Source organism: Anabrus simplex, chromosome 9 (genome assembly GCF_040414725.1).
Source record: "Anabrus simplex isolate iqAnaSimp1 chromosome 9, ASM4041472v1, whole genome shotgun sequence".
NCBI classification, from domain to species: domain Eukaryota; kingdom Metazoa; phylum Arthropoda; class Insecta; order Orthoptera; family Tettigoniidae; genus Anabrus; species Anabrus simplex.
The window spans coordinates 135,000,449-135,022,769 of NC_090273.1; the positions used below are offsets into that span (position 1 = coordinate 135,000,449).

The window sequence follows — 22,321 nt, forward strand, 5'->3', positions numbered from 1 at the left end:
AACAAGCGTCAAAATTCTATGACATGTATGTGTGACATAAATTTCTAGTGTACCGGTACTGTTTGTGAGTAGTAGATAATTTGGTGAAATACAATTTCAACAAGTAAAATGTTTATGGCGTTCTTGAAGTACACTTTGAAGTTCAGTTCATATTGGTGAATCATTCTATACATTCATTGGTGTGTTTATACTAAACATTCTGGAACATTCTATGATATGGATGTAATAAAATTTATCAAATAACACATTAAAATACGAAAAAATGTATGTTCTGGAATTATATTAATTTTGTACATTCACAGATATGTTTGTACCAAGCATTCTAGAATATTCAACTATGTATGTTGTTTTTCTTTTAAGTTCATATGATTAAGAATGTTGAATAATGAACATGAAAATATTATGGTGTATCAGTTTTCTTGGTACTAATCTCGTTAAAAGATATTGAGTAGGTGCAGATGCTCCCTCTTTGTAGTTTTATTGTTGGACATTCAGTAATATAATCCTGCTGACTGGTCGAATGTGTAGTACACATTCAACATTCTTAATCATATGAACTTAAAAGAAAAACAACATACATAGTTGAATATTCCAGAATGCTTGGTACAAACATCTGTGAATGTACAAAATTAATATAATTCCAAAACATACATTTTTTCGTATTTTAATGTATTATTTGATAAATTTTATTACATCCATATCATAGAATGTTCCAGAATGTTTAGTATAAACACACCAATGAATGTATAGAACGATTCACCAATATGAACTGAACTTCAAAGTGTACTTCAAGAATGCCATAAACATTTTACTTGTTGAAATTGTATTTCACCAAATTATCTACTACTCACAAACAGTACCGGTACACTAGAAATTTATGTCACACATACATGTCATAGAATTTTGATGCTTGTTTTTAAACCAGAAGATACATCATATCATTGTATATTTTATATATTGTATATTTTAATCTTATCACTCACATCATGTGACATTCTTCATTACATTTAGTAATGTTTTTAAAATTATTTTAAGTTAACTTTAGATCTTATGACCAGCTGAAGATGACCTCTGTGAAGGTCGAAACCGGTACTGCTTAGTAACAAGATATAATAAAGTATTGATTAGGTGGACAGTACCCATTCTTTGTGATTATAGATACAGTATCAATACGGACATGAAACTGATAGATTACAGGACCAGTTTTGACCTTTCTTAGGCCATCCTCAGATGGTCACACAATCTGATATTAACATACATGCAATTATCAATAATACTAAATCTAACAAGGAATGTCACATGACTATAACACTGTCAAATTTGTTGTTTCTCATGATTAGGAACAATCATCGAATTGGAAACTTAAATTTGATATTTAAATTCACTCTCTTCTCATACATAACATATATAAAAATGTGTTTATAAAAAGTTTGGAGTGTTCTTAAACTTGAAAAGTTCATTTCATTTCTTGGTTCACTCTAAAACTAGGCTCGGCGTTTATAAACATGCGTGATTACTAGACCTGGGATTTTAGGCTCTAAAAAATTTAGTTTTAGGCGCCTAAAATAGGCTTTTAAAACAAGTAAATAGGCTTTTAAAAGAGAAAACAGGCACTTAAAATATGTTTTAAAAATGTGTGGATAGGCAGGAAATAGAGTTTAAAATATTACAATATACACTTAAACTGTAACGTGATACTTTTTTACTTTAACAAACATGGTATCCCTATTCTTAACCGAAATAACTGCAAAATTAAGACATAATAAAAAAGACATTTATCAAAAACAATATAAAAAGTAATGTGACAAAAAAGTTATGGATTATATAATATACCATTATCAGTACTGATCTAAAACCTTAATACTAAAATCACTGTACACAATTACAGCACTGTAGGCATCCAATAACAGCATAAACGCGAATGGAGTATGTGTTTATTATTTGTGAGGAACATTCCTACAGTACTTTCATTCGTAGTTTGCTTTACAGTACATAACAATAATCTTCTCCAAATTTTCCACAGTCAGGCTGTGTCTTTTGTCTGTTAAAATCATTTTGCAAGCAGAAAAAGTGTGCTCCACACTCACAGATGTTAGAGGGGCATAGGAAAATTTATCTACATTTTTCAATTCAATTTCACTTGGTAAGTCTACCTTTTCCCCATCCATTACCTGATGTACCCTTTTCAGCACTGAATAACCTGAGTTCCTCTGCAGTACACTAGACCACTTTTCTCTTATTTTGTCCCCTACCTTGCCCCTAGCACTTTGTATGTTATTCTCAGCTTCCTCAATTACAGAAAATTGCTGTTTGAGACTGTTTCCTTTTTCCTCCATTTTTGTAATGGTGACTGGAAGAAATGAAAAATTTGCCTGAATATACGCAATGTCTCTCTAAACACTGGAACAATCATTTAACAGCTCTTTGACAGACGACACACATGCAGAGTTGTCCGTTAAAGGCAAATTGTTTATCACAGTCTTGATTTCCTCAAGATGTTCTGCATAATACAGCGGAGCTTCCATCCAGGAACCCCAACGGGTGACGATTGGCTGTGGTGGAAGGGGAATAGAGGGGAGTTTCTCTCGAAAGATGGCTATTCTTGATGGAGCCTTACAGAACACTTTCTTCATTGTTGAAATGAGAGTATTTACTGCAGGAAACTCTGCCCTAACTGTTTCTGCGAGTCTATGCAAGGCATGGGCCATGCAAGTAACATGAATTAAAGAAGGATAGAAAGTTTTGAGGAGAGGTGCAGTGGCAATCATGTAGGAAGCAGCATCGGAGACAAGGAGAAGGACTTTAGAATCATCAACACTCCCAGGATACAACAATTGCAACCCCTTGTTGATGAAGTATGCAATGCTTTGACTATTGACTTTCTCAAGCTGTTTAGAGCAAAGAAGGTGAGCGGTAGATGCCTGATTGGGTTCCAGTTTTCCTACTATAAGGTTAGCAATGTACCTGCCCACAGAGTCTGTGGTTTCGTCCACACACAACCATATGCAAGACTCCCCAATATCCTCCCTGATTGACAAAATGACCTCATTGTAACAAATATCTAAGTAGTTCTTTAATGTAGATGCTGATGGGATGTGCTGCTTGGTGTATTTCTCTAAAAAATCTCTGAAAACCGGATTATGCACAGCATTCCAGGGGATATTTGCAGCAACGAGGGCTCTACACATATCAGCATAGAAACCATTATGGGTTGTAGGAGATATAGTTTGTGTGAGCAGAGTCTGTCTAATGTTACTTTTCATGGCTGCTTTCGCTTTGTGACTGGCAGTATCTGCATACTGCTGAAGGTGGCATTTTTTCTGATGTGAAATCAGAAACACAATAACGTGATGTCAATTAGAGACTAAGATGAGGAATAGAAAAGGTGAGCTATTGAAGAAAATTTGTAATTTTGTACTACAGTAGAGTCTCGCTCAACCGACCTTCGCTTATCCGACATTCCGTGTTATCCGACACTGGTAGACTTAATTTTAAACTTTTGGTGGAGACTAAAGGACCTGCCAATATCTGGCCCCGTTCTGCAAGAAAAGGCGGTGTATTTCCAGAAGGAGGTTTAATGAAGGGGACCCTAAATTTACTGCCAGTGCTGGGTGGCTTCATCGGTGGAAAAAACGGTACGGAATTAGGCAGCTTAATATCTGTGGAGAAAAACTGTCAGCTAAATCCGACGAGGTTGTGAAATTTAAAAAGGAATGTCAAGTAATAATACTTGCTGAAGGATTAACCGGTTAACAGATTTTTAATTGTGATGAGACTAGGCGAAATTTCAAGATGCTGCCATCAAAAACTCTCGCAGCCCAAGCCGAGACGTCTGCACCTGGCTACAAGCGTAGTAAGGAAAGATTTACTGTTCTTGCCTGTTGTAATGTTACTGGGTACTTAAAAGGAAAATTGCTTATGATTGGTAAAGCAAAGAAGCCTAGGGCATTTATAAAAATATTTCTGTTAATGCTCTTCTAGTCCATTACACGAATCTGAAGGATGCCTGGATGTCTGCTGACATCTGTAAAGACTGCTTTGTTACACAGTTTGTTCCAGATGTAGAAAAATTTCTGGCTTCAAACACTCTCCCTAGAAAACCTCTCCTTCAACTAGACAACGCTCCATCACACCCAAATGAACAGCAACTTAGAAGTGGTGACATCAAAATCGCGTTCCTCCGTCCTAACGTGACATCATTATGCCAGCCAGTGGACCGAAGAGGAAATCTCGGCGGAAACTCCTTTCATCCTTGATTGTTTGCAAGTTTCTTTTCGTAAGATACTTGGAATGTTTTCGTTCAATACTGCATGTACTGTGCAATTGAACTGATAATTCAATAAATAGAGTGCTGTAAAACATGTTATTGTTTTAGTAATACAGTACGGGCTTCCTGTTTGTTTTAGTTAATTTTCAAAGTAATTCTGTATTATCCGACATTTTCGCTGATCCGACATACCCCAGGTCCCGTTTGGGTCGGATAATCGAGACTCTACTGTATTTAAATTAAGCCATTATTACTCTAAAGTTAATTAAGAACAAGAACACTACAGTCCCTGAAGGGCCTTGGCTTTCAATAACGGTTGCTGCCCAGATCATGGCCTGCAGATAATGGGTGGAGCATGGTCAGCACGATACATCCCTCAGCCGTATTGCCTTGCCTCCGTGACCCCTGCCCACTGTAGCTTCTCAATTGTCCTCACGATGCTGGGTCAACACCGTTCCAGACCTCGTAGATTTCTAAATTACTGCCGGTACTAGAAATCGAACCCAGGTCGTCTGGACTAGGTCTCTACAATTAATTAGAGGAGCCAATATCAAAACCTTAGTTTTAGATTAATATGAAATTTACGATATATGCACATACCTGTTTATTGCAGTACTGGCAGAAAATAATCTTGCCTTCAAAAGTCATCCCTGGAAATTGTACAAGCCATTGTTGTATAAGTGCACTCTTAGACGATTTTGTTTTAGGCATGATGAACTATATTCACTTAAACAAATGTTCTTTCACTGGAGACTTGACACAGAATGTCCCTTCTTACTACCTGCTCCTTGTTCTTCCTAGATAATCTCCCCCCCCCCCCCCCTCACCCCGTCACTCGACACAGTACGTCCTTTACTACCTGCTCGTTTTTCTTCTGAGCTAATCCTCCACCTCCACCCTTCACTCAGCATTCCTTTGGTGACAGTTGTCTGGGAAGAGCACATTTCTGTGAAAAACCCACCCTCTCCTGTTCTGCTCGTTCCAGGATGTCCATTGTGTGATTGTAAAAATTATAGAAGTTGAATTTTATTTTAAATGTAGAAAGGCATTTTTAGGCACTAAAATAGTAAAATAGGCTCTAAAGGTCCAAATAGGCATTTTAGGGCACTATAAAACTGTTAATGTAAGGTATTTATCATATAACGTCAACATATTTTTAAAAAATCATGTTATTTCGTAAGGAACGAAGTAGGCATTTGCCTCAAAATCCCAGGTCTAGTGATTACACAGATGAGCGTATATAATGTTCACATATCGACAGTCATATGGGACGTTGGACTTGTGGCTAGCACTTCCTTATTTCATACGCCATTTAGTTACACACTTGTAATAAAATCGTAATGTCTAAAGTTAACTGATTATGAGGCAAAATTAGATATGCTCATGAAATCTTGTTAAATAGACATTGGTGTGAACACTTAGTGGTACATGTAAAGTTAAAACATGTTGGAAGTTCAACGACCTGCATAGTGGACCTAAAAAGCTCGACTATTTTACATGTAATGGTTAAAATGTCTGGTGCAAATTCTTAAATATGGATTTTGTGTCATAACACACAGGTGAAAAACATAAAACACATGTCAATGCTGGAAAGCAATATATGAGATTGGGTTAACTCACTGTAACATCCACAGAATAGCCAAACTTTATTTCGTGTCTGTACCGTATGTCTTTATGATGTCAGAAATTAATGCGAGTTATGTGCAGGGACACTTTTCCCTACAATTTCAAATGTTAAAAATGGGGTGCAACATTTACGTGGTAGCGAGTTATATGCAAGCAAATACGGTAAATTGGCAATAATATATTCCCATAAAAACATCTTCATAAGCAACATCAGGCCACCAGAGTCAACGCGGCTACTGGTGTTCTGCAAAACCGCATGCCCAACTGAAGGTTAATCAATTGCCTTATAAAAATAAAAAATCCTGTCACATCAAACTTCAAAGTTATCTCTTTCCTGCCCCTTATGGAGCATCATTAGAACCGTCAAATCTGATTAATATAGAACCTTGAATATGACCGAAGCAAAGCTGCGAATGGGCTCCACTGGCTACAAAGCAGGGTGCAATTTAAATATAACAAAGTTGTCAATCCCACCTACTACAGGGAGCATAAACTAAGGTTAACTTCTAATTCAAGATGATTACGTACTATGGAAGTCCTAGGAATTTACAAATAACTGGCCATGTGTACACACCGAGGCAGGAAGTTTAAGGTCTAACTGAACTTTCAAGAATTAAATTTTAAATAAAACTTGATCAAAATACTTGTTTCACTTTATTACCATTATACAACAGGATGTAGAAAACCCGAACTAATCTAATAGCTAGTATAAACAAGAAAATCCGCTTTTAAGAGGCAATTACAGATCAGAACTGAAATTTTCATTTATCATAAAAATGAAGGGGAATCCAAAAAGATCATCACATCTGTAATTAAGGAACCTTTTTGCATTAACTATTAAAGGCAAAATGTATAAACATAAAGTATAGTTAATTCTTAAAATTGAAAGGCACAGATCTTACCTCGTCAAGAACCAACATTCGACACATGCTCATGTTTGCTACATCTTTGTCCATTAGATCGAGAATACGTCCAGGAGTTGCAATGATAACGTGCACTGCAATATACAAAATATTTCAGAATTATCTCCAACCAGGAACAGTAACTAGTAGGAAAAAAATTACCAACACCTGACAAAGTTAGCAGTAAAAAAAAAAATTAAAAATAGGGCAACATACAGGAATTCTCTGAAATGAAATGTTTAGATTATTACATTGTTCTCTGAATATTATTATCACTCTATAAGAGAATAAGAAACTTCAACCAACTTCACTGAAACAGTTAACGAAATAAATGATGCTGAGAAAAGAATTATTTCACTCACAGGCTGGGAATTATTAAAGACAAATGTAAAGGTGTGTTACAAAAGAATACAGATTACATACGAGTGAAGTTGCTGAAGTTTTGAAAGGTAAAGATGATTTTTATAAAATTGAGAATGTGTCAGCGACATTCATTTCATGAAATTTGCAAGACTATCTTTTGACGCTTAACGCCATCCTCCCGGTATCCTGTAGTGTTCTGAGACAACGAACGACTGTTTGCGATGGAAAATTGAAGCAAGTCTATTGTTCAGTACAGCAGCAAGCCATTTCAACTGACCACTATATGAACAACTGGCGAGTGACTTAATACTAACTTAAAATCTTGTAATGTTGAAACAAAATACTTCTATCATTTTTGTACATATTTTATAACTTGAGTACATATGAAATATTATCAAGTTTTTTCAGCAAGAAAGTTCCTTTCTAATATGCAATTACAGATCAGAACTGAAATTTTCATTTATCATAAAAATGAAGGGGAATCCAATAGGTTCATCACGTCTGTAATTTAGGCCTGTTTTAGATCAACTATATATATTTATTTATTGGCGACTTGTTCAGTGGCAAAGGAAGTGTTCTAAGCCCTCTCTTACCTCTAACTACATTTTGTTTCTTCTTTTATGACCACAAAGGATCACTTCCGTCCTTCAGGTCTCTTTGAAGGGATTGTTCGGGCTTTGCGGTCCTCCCAATACTTCAGACGCTCCGATCTAAGTGCCCTTTCCTCAATTGAAAATGTGCGTGTTGGTTTGTTTTGTGTAAGGGTAAAGCAGAGGTTTGTATTCTTGAGTTTTGTATTCAATTTTATCTTATTTGTGGTGTCTTCTGTTGTAAGGCCTATTTCCTTCAGATCCTCTCTTACGTCCCTGATCCATTTACATCCTGTTGTGGTATTTTTTGAGACGAGATTGTGTTGTACTAGTTGTTTCAGAAGTCTCGAATCCTGCATCCTCATGGTATGTCCAAAGAATCCCAGTCTCCTCTTACGCATAGTATCTGTAATGGGTTCTAGCTCTTTGTACACAACTTTGTTAGGTATTAACCGCCACTGTCCATCTTTCTGGTATTTTTTGTTGATGCAGGTTCTTCCAATCCTCCTTTCAATTTTCTGAAGTCTGTCAGTCTTTGATTGTTTATTCAGGTAAAAGAGCGTTTCTGCTGCAAATGTAGCTTCCAGTTTTATAACTCTGTTGTAGTGTTTTATTTTTGTATTTACTGATAAGACATTTCTTTTTGTAGATATCCCATGTTGATTTTTGTGCTTTAGCTAATCTATTTGTTCTTATTTGGATCGAGAGTTTTTCATTTAGGTTATGTTATTACTCCTCCAAGATATTTAAATTGAGTTACTATTTTGATTTTATTACCATTTATGGTGACTTCTTTTAGCTGTGTTGGTTTTTGGGGCATAATTTCTGTTTTTTCAAATGATATTTTGGGGCCAATTTTATTTGCAATGTTTTGAAGTTCTGATATCTGGGTTTTTGCTTCTTTTATGTCCACTGCTAGTAATGCTAAATGGTCAGCAAAACCCAGGCAATTTGGTTTGATTTTTTGGCCAATCTTTATTTCGGGGGGGACATTTCCTAAACCATTCCTTCATTACCATCTCTACAGCACAGTTAAATAATAGTGGTGAGAGCCCATCTCCCTGCTGTAGTCCAGTTTTAATTTCAAATGTGCCACATGTTTCACCCCTAAACTTCACTTTTGATTTGGTGTTGGTGAGAGTCAATTTCATCATGTTTATTAATTTGGGGTGTAGTCCAAGGTGTCTTAAAATTTTAAACAGAGGTTCTCTATGGACGCAATCATAAGCTTTCTTGAAATCTACAAATGTTAACACCATATCTCTGTTCTTTCTCCTGTTATAGTCCATTATCAACGCAAGACTCATGATCTGATCAGGACAGCTCCTCCAGGGTCTGAAACCTCCTTGATATTCTCCTAGTTCCTTCAAGTTGTAAACTTATCCTATTAAGGATGATTATTGAAAATACTTTGTATGTTATGTCTAGGAGAGAGATTCCCCTGTAGTTATTAGGGTTGGTTTTGTCTCCTTTTTTGTGCAGTTGATGAATGAGGGCTGTTGTCCAGTGTACTGGTAGTTCTTTTTTAATCCAGATGGAGACAAGTTGTTGATGGAGGACAACTTTTGCTGATGTTCCTGCATATTTCCAGATTTCCGCAAAGGTCTGATCTTCTCCTGGTGCTCTGTAGTTTTTAATTTATTCAGAGCTTGGTAGACTTCCTTTATTGTGGGGGAGATTGATGTTCTTTGGTGATGGTTTTATCGGGGTGTTGGTGTCCAAATGAAGGAGTTCTGTAGGTTCCTCACAATTTAAAAGCTTGTTGAAATATTTAGCCAGAATTTCTGCATTATCTTTATTGTTATGGGCCAGCTTACCATCATCCTTCATCGGTAGGGTAGGGGGTTCATATTTTGTTTATAGTCATAAAATCAAACAATATATACACAGAGTAGAAGTCCATAATAGCGAAAATTCATTACAGCGATAGCGGATCGTCGTATTAGGTGTTTCGTAAAAGTAAAAACAAAATATATGATATAATCCACAGACACTAAAAACCAGTATGGAACGGCAAGGACTTCGTAATTCGCGCTTTCACAATATTTTCTTTCTTTTAGAATTTGTCAACACACAAAGGTCTTATGGCAACGATAGGATAGGTAAGGTTTAGGAGCAGAAAGGAAGCGGCCATGGCCTTAAGTTCAGCCCCAGCATTTTCCTGGTGTGAAAATGGGAAACCACGGAAAACCATTCTCAGAGCTGCCGACAGTGGATGTAGCGAAGCTAGGTCTCTGCAAATACTTCACAATTAGTTAACTGAAATTTCACCAACTATTTCAGATATCAGAATCTAACAAAACAGTTCAAATTTTATAGGAAAGAAAACAACTTCAGAGGCAATGGTACTCCATGATCAATTCTGGGATCATGTAACAAAAGAAACCAATGCTTATGCCTGTAAATATCTTCCATCTTTGCTAAATTCTCTTTAAGGGCAGAAGTACATGAGCAGTCATTGAAATAATGCTTAAACTTACCATAACATTTCTCACTATATTATAATACGAGGGTCGAATCATAAATCATGGCAATTTTTTTTCGCGAACAGGAGAAAACACGGAAAATCTAAGATATGCATTTGGAAATATAGGGCATGTACTTACGCAAAGTGCCTGAAGACAAAATCTGTCTTCCGGAGATTCTCGTAGGAAGGTGACAGAACACAGGCCATTCCTTATTTTATTATACACTGCCGGAAAAATTAATATCAACTCGGTGAATTTTCTCCTCATATCAAACTATTTCATGTTTCAGTGTGACAGGTTATTACAAAGTAATACAATCTATATATTTTCTGAAAGCTTGTATTAATGCCTCTCTAATGCAAGGTAACAAATTAATTTATTGACCTTCAGATAGCAGTCTGTGTAGCATTCCGTAACTGAATGGACAAAACCAGAATTTTACACTTCACTAATTACTTTCTAATCTCTGCTCTAGTACTTGGTGGGATAGCCTTTTGACCTCAAAACTTCTTGACACCACCTCGGCATAGAATCTACTATATTTTGGAGTTTCAATGGGTATTCCGTGATACCAGATATTATCAATAGCCTCAATCAATTACAGTCTTGTTCGGGGCTTCCTTTCTCTTATTTTCTTCTTCAGAATCGCCCACAAATTTTCTATTGGATTTAGGTCTGGCGAATTTCCAGGCCAAGAAGTCACCTAAGAAGTCTGACCACTTTTGCACAATGGCAGGATGCTGAATCACCCTGAAAAATGAATGGTTGTGCTGCAAATAAATCCCTTCCTGATGGTAACATTTTCTTCTCCAAAATTGTATTGTACTCCTGCCCACTGATGGTGGATTCTTGGATAACAATACGCCCAACACCATTGTATGAGAAACATCCCCATAGTATAACACTAGTAGGAAACTTTTCAGAGTACACACTGGATTCAGTGCTTCACTTGTTTTCTGAAACACTTGACAACCTCCATCACTTCCACCGATATTGACTTTAGATTAATCACTGAAGATAACCTTACGCCACTGCTCAACTGGTCAGTGCCGATGTTCATTAGCCCACTGAATATGCTTCATACGTTGCTGTTTGGTGAGCATTGGTTTCTTTACAGGCTTTTTGGACACCAAATCAAATTTTCGCAATCTGTTCCTTACAGTTCTAGAACAAACATTAACCCCAAACGTTTCCCTCCATTTGTCTGCAAGTACTTCCGAGGTGACAAATCTATTTTCCAGACATAAACGATGCAAAGCATTGTCAGACATGGGTTAAGTTAAGTTTTCTACCACATTTTCCCACTCTACCACTCATAAGACCACTCGCTTCTCATAACTTGGATAATTGTCTCCCAATTGTACTTTTGTGCACTCCCACAATTTGAGCTATCTCAGAATTAGTTTTACCACATTCACTTAATGTCACAATCCGTGCAGCCTTTTTTGGTGATATATAACATTTTCTACCCATTTTTTATTACAATTTGGCACTTGAACTCTTTCAAGCAAAAAGAAACAAACTGGTAAACACAAAAACTTCTATGAGGATTCAGGGGGATTATTAACAGACAGGAAGTAGGAATGCACAACAGAAAGTAGTACCTAGCAGCTGTTTACACAACAGACATCTGTGGACGATCAGTAACACTAGTAGAAGCATTTACTGGCGGTTCAATACACACTAGCATGTAAAGTGCAAAATTTTTCTTTTTTCCCTTCAATTAAGAAATGCTACACAAACTGCTATGTGAAGGGCGATAAATTAATGCGTTAACTTGCATTAGAGAGGCAATAAAACAAGCTTTCAAAAAATATATAGACTGTATTACTTTGTAATGATGTCACACTGAAACATGAAATAGTTTGATATGAGGAGAAAATTCACAGAGTTGCTATTATTTTTTCCAGTAGTGTAGTATAGACAGCAAATACACAAGACTACGTACAAAGGACAGGTCTCCACTGGTTACAGACCTTCGAAATAATCACCCAAGGCTTCCAGTGTGCGTTGCTAGGCACTGAATACCATTCGCTCCATGTGCATCACTAACATGTGACACCTCTCTCCGAAATGCTGTTTCGATGTCCTCTTTGTTAGCAAACCGTTGTCCACGTAATGGCTTCTTGACTTTGGGGATTAGATCAAACACCTGTGCTCACATCAGGCGAATAAAGCAGGTGTGGAAGAAACTCCCATCCCCACCGTGGTAAGCGACGATCGTTGCTCCTGCTTGTTGACTTCCATTTTGTGACGCTCTCATTCACACACTGAACGTGGGGGCATGCTTAGACCCACACCGTTGTTTACTTACACCATCTAGTGCAGTGGTTCCCAACCTTTGCCAGCTGACGCCCCCCTTTTCAGATACGGGTGGTCATCGCCACCCCCCCCCCCTTCCCGGTCGCTACTATAACCTCCCCGATATACTGACGAGGAAGATATTGACCTAACCTAATGACACTAGAAAATGAATAATTCCATTATTCAATTATTTATGAAAAATAATATGAAGTACGCGCTTTATATCTACGATATACTAACTTCATTCTAGCACAATACAAAGAACACACTTCTTTTACCATAAATCCTTCAATTAGTCAACAAATGTCAGTGAGAGGGTTGACACTGTTTTCTCTTGGTAAGTCGGTATGTTTGGTTTGATATTTGACAGGGCACAGCGGAGATCACTTGCAACATCAAGCCGACAGCGCTGCTTTGTTTTTATGACACTCAGCGTAGAAAATCCTGACTCGCATAAATATGTCGTCGAAAATGGGACAATGACACGCAATGCTACTTTAGCTATTTCAGGATACACTGCAAGACAGTTTACCCAAAAGTCGCTCAGTCCTAATATTTTGTAATCATCTTTTAGCTTTGAATCACACTTCAAATCTATGGCTTCTTCTTGAAGTTGTGCTGGCAGTGCTTCAATGTCAATGGCAAATGGATTTCTTGTTAACATCCAGGACCATTCATCTGACGAGATATCAGGAAAGTAGGAATTGAATTCTTGTGCCAGGGAATCCAAATGTAACTGAATTTGCATCTTAAGTTTATTACGATCCCGTTCATTTTCCGGCAAAATTTCATTAAGGCGGTGAAAGGATGAGAAGTTGTTCAACTGAAGCCGGCGTTTCCATAACTGTATTTATTCCAGGAAAGCTCTGATGGCATAAGCAAGCATAATATTGGAGTTTTTGCCTTGGAGCTTTAAGTTCAAACTGTTCAAAGCTTCAAAAAAATCGCAAAGATATGCCAATGAGGCGATAAAATTGGCATCAGTAAACACTTCATACAGATCGTTCTTGCCTTCACCAAGAAGAAAAATTTCAACTTCAGACTAATTCGAACAGCCGAGCCAACATGTTCCCTTTTGATAGCCAGCGAACCTCTGTGCGGAAAAGGAGAGTTTTGTGATCAGCTTGAAGGTCAACACAAAGGGCTTCAAACAATCTTGTCTGTAAGGAACTTGTCTTCACAGAGTTCACAATTCTTATAGCGACTTTTAGTGTGTTATTAAAATCCCGCGGCAAGGTTTTGGCCACCAAAGCCTGTCTGAGAATCATAGAGTGGGTTCCCATGATGTTTGGATTTTTATCTTTGGCCAATTTGAGAAACCCAGAACGTGACCCGATCATAGCAGGTGCACCATCCGTACATATACCCACTACATTTTCCCAGGAAAGTCCATGTTCTTGGAAAAAACTATCGATGGCAGAAAACAAGTCATAAGCTTTCGAAGTTGTTTTCAAACATTGGGAGAATAACATTTCTTCTCTTAAAATCCCACTGTCGACAAATCGACAATATACAATTAGTTGACAACAATGGGCCACATCGGTTGTTTCATCACACTGAATTTAAAACACTGGAGATGCTTTCACCTTCTCCAAAATTTGCATTTTAATGTCTTCTGACAGTTCTTGAAGTCTGCACTTCACTGTGTTATCGGAAAGAGAAATTTTAGACAATTTCTGCCGACTCCCTTCAACTAAAACTATATTTGCAGCTAATAACATACACGGCTTTACTAATGTTTCCCCAATTATGTGTGCTTTTTAGTCTTTGGCAGTCAGAAGAGCTAGTTCATATGATGCTTCCACTGCTTTCTCATTTTCTTGGTTAAAAGTACCCGATGAATCTAATTTCATACGTTTTAGTGAGTTGAGTTTAGTTGCAAAAAATTCTGTGGGTTTGTCTTTTAAATCTGAATGATTCGTGTTTAAACGTCTCTCCAAACGCACGGGCCTCATCGCATCGTTACTCAGAACACAGTGGCAGATTACGCATTGAGGATGTTTTATTCCGTTCCGTTCAACGACTGTGAAGCCATATTTAATGTAGTCATCATTGTACAGTCTCTTCTTGGACATCGTTATCAATTTAAAAAAGTCACAGTATTAAATAACACAATTCACACAGTCGCACTGTTACAGCGAAGCACACACAACACTCACAATAAACAACTTGACAGACACGTCCACTGCGGAAGTATGGGAGGCACAGAATCAACAGTCGAACGGCCTGGCCACCGATGGTCTATCGGCGATGTGTTGTCATGGCCATTACTGCGCTATCTCTGATGGGACAGTTGTACTATGTAGCTCTCGCCAATTTGACTGCAAGGGAAGAATAAGAATGTGTAGGATTGGGAACAGAGCATTCAAGGACGAGCTACCCACAAAACGAGTCTATATGCCGCAGGGTGAGAGGGAAGGAGGAACTTCCATACATTTGTTGCTTCTGAAACTCAGATTTTCTTTGTTCTTCAGAGTTAATATCAACTCCTGACTGTATTAACTCATTGCCAGTTAAGATCTTTGGTGAGAAAATGTCACTGTTTCATTAATTGCTGTGGTTAAACCAGTAGGCCTACATAGAATTTCACGCTAGCCGTGAAAGCCAGACATGTCATTAAATGTATTATAATTAAGCCTACTATTATTGCCTTATCTCCTGTTGTTCTCGCTACTAGATCAATTTGATATAATACCGACATTTATACGATTATCTCCTTCATGTAACATATTTTGTTTATGAGAAAAACCTTGTACAGTATGTAACAATAATACTGGAAAATGGAAGCAACTACTACATCGTTGATGAGTTGAAACATGTCGTGTATGGTCGTAGTTTACATTCACGCAAGTAGGTCCACAAAGTGTGCAATTAAACGTGCGTTGAGTGGTCTTGTTCCCGCACCTGCTCTCAGGCTACATTTTGCTTCTCACAACACAGCAAATTCCTTATTTCACCTCCAACCTCGCGGCTCCGCAGAGGTTTGTGCCGACAGATGGCAATTACCAGTGCTTTTGAACGATTGACTTGGCACAACAATCACTTGGAGAGATTCGAAAAATGTTTATTACACAAAATTGTAATATTCGAGTTAAAATCACTTCACGCCCCCCCTGATAAAGCCCCACGCCCCCCTAGGGGGGCGCGCCCCCAAGGATGGGAACCCCTGATCTAGTGGCATCATACGCAAGTACATACCGTATGTTTCCAAATGCATCTCTTAAATTTTCATTGTATCTCCTGTTCGCAAGAAAAAAAATAGTTGCCATGACTTATGACTTAACCTACGTATTGAAGATTAGAAATGCACAAATTTTGTGTAAAGTCAAAGCATTGCTGAATTTAATGGATTGCAATTCATAGTATTTAGACTTCTAGTTCCTTGTAAGGAATTCTTTGAATTTGAGACATTTTTCAAGGTCTCATTGAAACATGTCATATTGGTACACATTACTACTGATGTATTCGTACCACTGCTTCCAAATTTTCAATTTTCACCCACATTCATAGCTGCATGAAACTCTTGAAATTCTAGAATTTTAACATTTGATAAATATTTATGTTCAGTTATAAATTAAAATTTAATCTTAAAACATTGTAACTTTTATCAGCAAAAAAAGTTTATTAAAAAAAATAGTTTCGAAGCAACATTACAAATTCTAGAGTTTTAGTATCACAGTACAGTCATAAATGAGTGTGCAAAATTTAATATCTCCGCGTAGAGTAGTTTAGGAGCTAAGTGTACCTAAATGTGGAAGGAAAAAGAGTTATCGGGAAAATGCAGTCAAAGTTTGTGCTTCACTCACACCTGTCTCTGCACACTTCAGGACCATATTCTTCCTGCTGCTGGCTCTCCTCATCTTCTCTCTTCCTTTTTCTGTTTCTTTTTTTAATTCTACCATACTTAGTGGATTCTGCACTTGCTTTTTGGGATCTTTATACACAGTCACTGTCAAAGTCCCGCATCGCCTTCAACATGTTTGCCCCAGGCTTGATACCAATGTCTTCAAGAACATATTTTCTTGACATTATGCCCTCACTGCATCCTATTTGAAGGGTTCTGAAGCCTACAAATTCAGTTTTTGGAAGGCATTGCCAGATACAGTGATTAAAACTTTCATTGACATTCTGTGTGCCAGCATGTAAACATTTAGACAACAGAGTGTCATCACCAAGTTCCTTATATACAGGTTTTATGGCATTCAAAACAGCCATTGGAAGCGGGTTCTTGTGTTGGTATCTAGGCCCCCCTGCCTTTTCTTTCCGAAAGCCACACCATGAATCCACACCTTCAGGACATTCGTCATGTCTTTGTTCTTCATCTGTTGACATTTTGAGGTATAACGTTGCTTTTATGGCATGTTTCACTGCTTGAAGATTCTGTATTTCTTCTTATAGCAAGCCCAAAATACAGCTGCAGCTCATCAATTTCTGCATCAGGTAACCTCCCTTGAGCACTGATGGGCTTACCATCAATAAGTTTCTGATTACCCAAATCTCTCTTCAGCCTCCTAAGCCTAGTCCCTAACCTCTTCTGCACATGGCCAACACTCAAGTTTTTCAATTTTTACGTTGTCCCCATATGGTTTACAGTAATTTACTTTTATTACTTCCTTGAAATCACCATCACCTAGGTACTTCACATATCTCAAACCTTGGTCACACCAAAACATTTGAACATTGCCACAGCACCTGCAGCCTCCATGCTACCACTAGGCCCAACAAAATTCTTTCATTAAATGTGTTAAATTACGTAAAGTTTTGCTGAATGAATAACAGGAATTCTACTTATTTAATGGAAATTCTGTCGTTCCCATCCAAGGAATTTTAGATCATATCTTGTTGCCATTTCTTGATGGATGCAGTCTTTTTGTATCAGTCTCTTGGCACAGGTCAGAGCAAAGTGTAGCTTCCATCGATGTCCCAGTCTCATCCATGGCTGTGACAATATGGAAGCTGCTGGGGTATGAGTGGTGCTGAGTAATGACATTTGGAGCACAAATAGTGTCCAAGTGTTATGAAAGGTGTTGCTCATAGGATCAGCCGTGCTGCAGTGGCACCTTCTGGTCCAGTGAGGAAAGCAATGGCAAACTACCTCTCTCCTCATCTTGCCTAGTACGCCTCATTTGGGCTCTGCCATTGATTTCTGTGGTTTTCCTATAACTGCATAGCCTTTGGTGGTTGCTATCTGAGGATCCAACCAGCCTATGGGCTGATGACCTAATAGACATCTTGTACGCTTAAACCCTTATCTTTGTGAATACTGTATAAATGCACATATGCAGCAGAAAAATGCTCGTTAGGGCTTGAATTTTCAATTTTTTTAAAAAACCAAATGACAAAAACTTTTCGGTGGCGAAATATTTAGAGTTTAATGAAGCTATGCCTGTACCTATCAGCACGTAATGTGCTGCCAGGACTTGGGTGCAGAGGAAGGCTTCCCTTTTATAGTCCCTGCTACATAACGCATTTTGTAACAAAGAAATTATAATGTGTCAGTTTTCTTTGAATGTATCAACATAAGAAAATACTGAGCAAGTGGCCGTGCTGTTAGGGTTGCGCAGCTGTGAGCTTGCATTCGGAAGATAGTGGCTTCGAACCCCACTGTCTGTAGCCCCGAAGATGGTTTCCAGTTTTCCCATTTTCACACGAGGCAAATACTGGGGCTGTATCTTTATTAAGGCCATGGTCGCTTCCTTCCCACTCATAGCCCTTTTCTATCCCATTGACGCCATAAGACGTGTCTGCGCAATGTAAAGGAAACTGAAAAACAAATTTACTGTTTATATCAAGCGCAGTATAAATCAAACCAGATTATATTAAAAAGGTCAGCTGTCTTGAGATTAGTTTTTCTTTTTTATAACGCACCCGAATCAACTAACTGTTGGGTTCAATTCAGTGTCGCTAAACATACAGTTTAGGGACCCTACTTGCTGATATGTCTTACAGTTACTGTTAATCCTGCAGGTTGGCACCAACTATGTAGTCAGGATTTTTTTCTTGACTTGCAAGATTCTAACAGTTCTGCCAAAGGCATATTATGAAAATCACTGGTGTTACATTTGCAGGTATAAATAAAGCATATTTTCTTTTTCTGTGGGATTGTAATTTGTTTGGGTAATTTCAAGTGAGTAGAATTTTAGCATGTTCGAATAATGCACTTAACATAGTTTGTGTTAAATGTTAAACGCCGCATTTTATTAACAGTCTTATTTCGTACGTATAGATTTTAAGGTATAAGAAGCAAGAAAAACCTGCCAGAACTCCTAAAAAAAAGAGACAGCAACGTTAACTCCTCTATGAAGATCAACTAAGTGGAATGGGAAGGAAATTTTGTTATCAACCTAACCTAAGTTAACCTTGTCTCGTCACAACTTTTGTACAGTTTGAAGATGGTTTTAAACATTACAATAAATTCCTCATGCAACAAGTTGCAAAACAATATTCTATATAACAGCATACAAGACGAAATCTGAGAAAAGGCAGTCAGTCACTTCATGCAACTTTAATGATTGAGGGGTTGGCGTTGGTCAAAACCCATTTGCCATGAAACCATGTTGAGAACAAAAGTCCTAACAATAAACTATAAAATTTACACCTTGAGCTACCAAATGGTACAATTATTTTTTCTTCTTAATTTTGTCACTTGGTCAAGTGATGCATAACACCATCCAATTAAGGTGTAGCTTGAAGTGAATCTGGGAAGTATGGAAAACCATCTTAACAGCTGCCGACATTCGGATTACACCTACGATCTCCGGAATGCTAGCTGACCGCAACATGGCCCTCACCAAGCAGCCACTTGCTGGGTCTCCAATTATTTTCAGATACACACACCGTTAACACAAGAACAGGTTACGAGGCAGAATATGCATATTCTCCCCTGATTCATAGGTCACATGTGAAGTCTTGCCATATCATTGGTGTGTTTATCGTCCTAACTTGAGCTCCATAGAATGTCAGTTAAAGTACTATATTGACAACTATAACAGTAACAAAAGATCAGAAAGCTACCATTCTTAAGAAGTAAAGGAAATTACGTGAACGTGAAAAGGAACTATTTGCCTACCTTAATCCAGTTGAAGTACCCGCAGGAACTCCTTATGCGCTTCATTTTCATCAGACCTATCTCCACAAATACTGTTATCACTTGACTCAGCGCTGTTGGTAGTTCCGTAGATTTATGATCGCTCCATGACTGTGCTGAGCACGACCCAATCCTCACGACACTTTATCCAGTTTCTCCTCGAATAAAGTTAGAATGTCTGACAGTTTGAATGTTATGTCTCTTTCCCGTATCACTTAACATCACCCCAAAAAAACTAAGTAATTGTAATGGCAGTGTACTTAGCAAGCTTGTCAATTTTATATACTTTCTATCATGGCTAGACTGACTTAACAAGTTCCAGTAGTACAACTTTCGTAAAAATGCTATCATGAGGAATATTTCTAGCCAATAACCGAAATGTAACATCACACCTGTTTTTTTACGTGGGAATTCTTCTAGCTACAAAGAGTGATGGCTGACAATTTCCACAAAACAATCACTCTGATTCTGATGTCCCTTTCATCAAGTACATTCAGAAACTTCAAAAACCATTCTTTTAAAACCATAGCATTCATATCTGTGCGAATAGTCATAGTGGTATGTTTAGCAAAAAGATTTTAATGTATATCCAACTGATAGTTTTAAGAAAATCAACAAAATCAAACAGATTGTAAATTTATTTATATCTGACTAACTTATGACATTGTATTCAAATTTAGAACAAGGTTTTTAAAATATCAAACACTACAAATATTAATATTGTTTTAACAATGACGATGTAATATATAATGTTTTATATTCAAAAGTATTTTAATAGTTATTATGATTAAATCTGTTAGCAATAAACAATAGTTGCAGGTTATTAGAATAGTATTACCGATTTTGACCTTGTTAAAAATGTATATAGCTGAAGATGTTCAACAATTGAACGAAACATGTCCTATGTTTTTAATAATTTAGCAATAAAATAAGGATGAGATCCTAATTTTGTAATTGCTTGTAAAGTATTGAATAGGTGGATATCAAACTTTTATTGTTCTACTTCACAAACCTTGTCATCGCATTCTTCAATAGTTCCTCCAAAACTGACCTCAATAAGTGAATGTGCGGCATACTTGACTGAAGATCTATGTTTGGATTCTCAAAGATATCCATAAAACTTGAGGGGAAAAGGCAAAAAGATTTATGTAAATTTGATGAAAGGAACATGAAGAGTCGTTCTTCACGTGACAATGCATGGCTCTTAGTGTCATAAGTAGTTTCATTTTTTTTAGTGAAACTGATGACTGGGTTTTCCTTTTAACTGAGGAGTGACGTGAAATGTTATGACAATCCTTAACCTTTTCAGACAAACAAGACATATCTGCACTTAAACTGTGCTTAGGAATTTTGTAAATCTTCAAAGTTCCCATCTGAGAATCCTTATAATTTCGCTCCTGAATAATGTAATCAAAGTGTTCCACTGAAGCAAAATCCAGTGACAACCATCAAGTAGGCACATGCTTCAGAATTTTCCTGATCTGTAAAGTCTGAAATTCTGTGAACTTTTCTTTCCTCTTTGCACTTCTTTCCAGATAATAAAATATATCAATTATACTTTCATCTACATTTAAGGGCAAGAACGCCGCACCCTTCTCGGTAGCAAGATTAATTAGGTGACAAGAGCAGCCTACGATGATTATGTTACTATTTTCCTGTTTCAAACATCCTGCCACACCATTATTTAATCCTACCATTACTGGAGCATTATCAGCACCAAGAGCTAGGCAGTTTTTTAATGGAATGCAGAATTCCCAAAAAGTTGAGAGCATAAGATTGGCAATGTTAACTCCAGTAGCATCCCTTTCTAAATTTGGCACAGAGAGTAGACAACTCTGAATTTCATTGAGTTCAGGCCTAAAAAATGTTACAACAATGAGATATATCTTCAAGTCGCTTTTATTGCTACCATCAGTAGGAACAGAAAATGCACTCACCTGCAAAAGTGATACAATTTTCACCCTTTCTTCCATGCACATTTCTGTAATGATGGCCACCGTTTCGTTCTAGCACACCCATATCGTTTAGCGATTTCCGAATGAGGAAACATTTTGCGAAACAAAGGTCCCGCGTGATCAGCACAATTTACAGGCAGGTTATGTTCTACTAAAAATGACGTAAATAACGCATCGGCATTCGTCACAGGATTCACATCTTGGTTTTTACATGAAAAGTTCAGTTTCTGGTTTCTTTCTACACACTGGACACTCTCCTTATGTTTTTCATTTGCATATGCTTGAGTATATCGCATTTCCCGCCATGTGCAACTGAAAAATCACACCTACATATAGTACAGAATGTGAACGTTGGTCCCTTTCTGGATTCACTCAAACACGGAAACTCTTCCCGATAAGCAATTTTAAACACTGCATCATATTTCTTGTTTGACATTTTGGCCAAAACAAATATTAAGGTACAACACGAGCACTTCTGCAGGTCTTGCCCCGGGTAGAACGACTATGGTGAGCTACTTCTGAGGTTAGGTTACTCCAAAGAGAATGTTACTCGCTTGACTCGCTTGCAAAGAGAATGACTATTATAGAGAAAAGAGCAGCACATGACTGGCCACTGTGCCCCGTACTCCCATCTGGTATCATTATTAGAACTATCGACCAGCCATACTCAGTCATATATCGATAGAACGAGGAAATCCGTGGGAGTTTGAAATACAAAAATTTCGGACATTGCTCTGAAAATCGGGAGATCGGACCCGG

General features: G+C 37.5%; 1 protein-coding gene across 4 annotated transcripts in view; it reads right to left on the reverse strand.

Annotated features, from left to right (window-relative positions):
* The window catches only part of LOC136881076 (ATP-dependent RNA helicase me31b), a 143,583-nt gene that overhangs the window by 74,996 nt on the left and 46,266 nt on the right, over positions 1 to 22,321 (reverse strand). For all 4 annotated transcript variants that reach the window (XM_067153690.2, XM_067153692.2, XM_067153691.2 and 1 more), the window contains one exon: positions 6,796 to 6,890. In XM_067153690.2, coding sequence (XP_067009791.1) covers positions 6,796 to 6,890 — 95 coding nt within the window. The remainder of the gene's footprint in view (positions 1 to 6,795; positions 6,891 to 22,321) is intronic.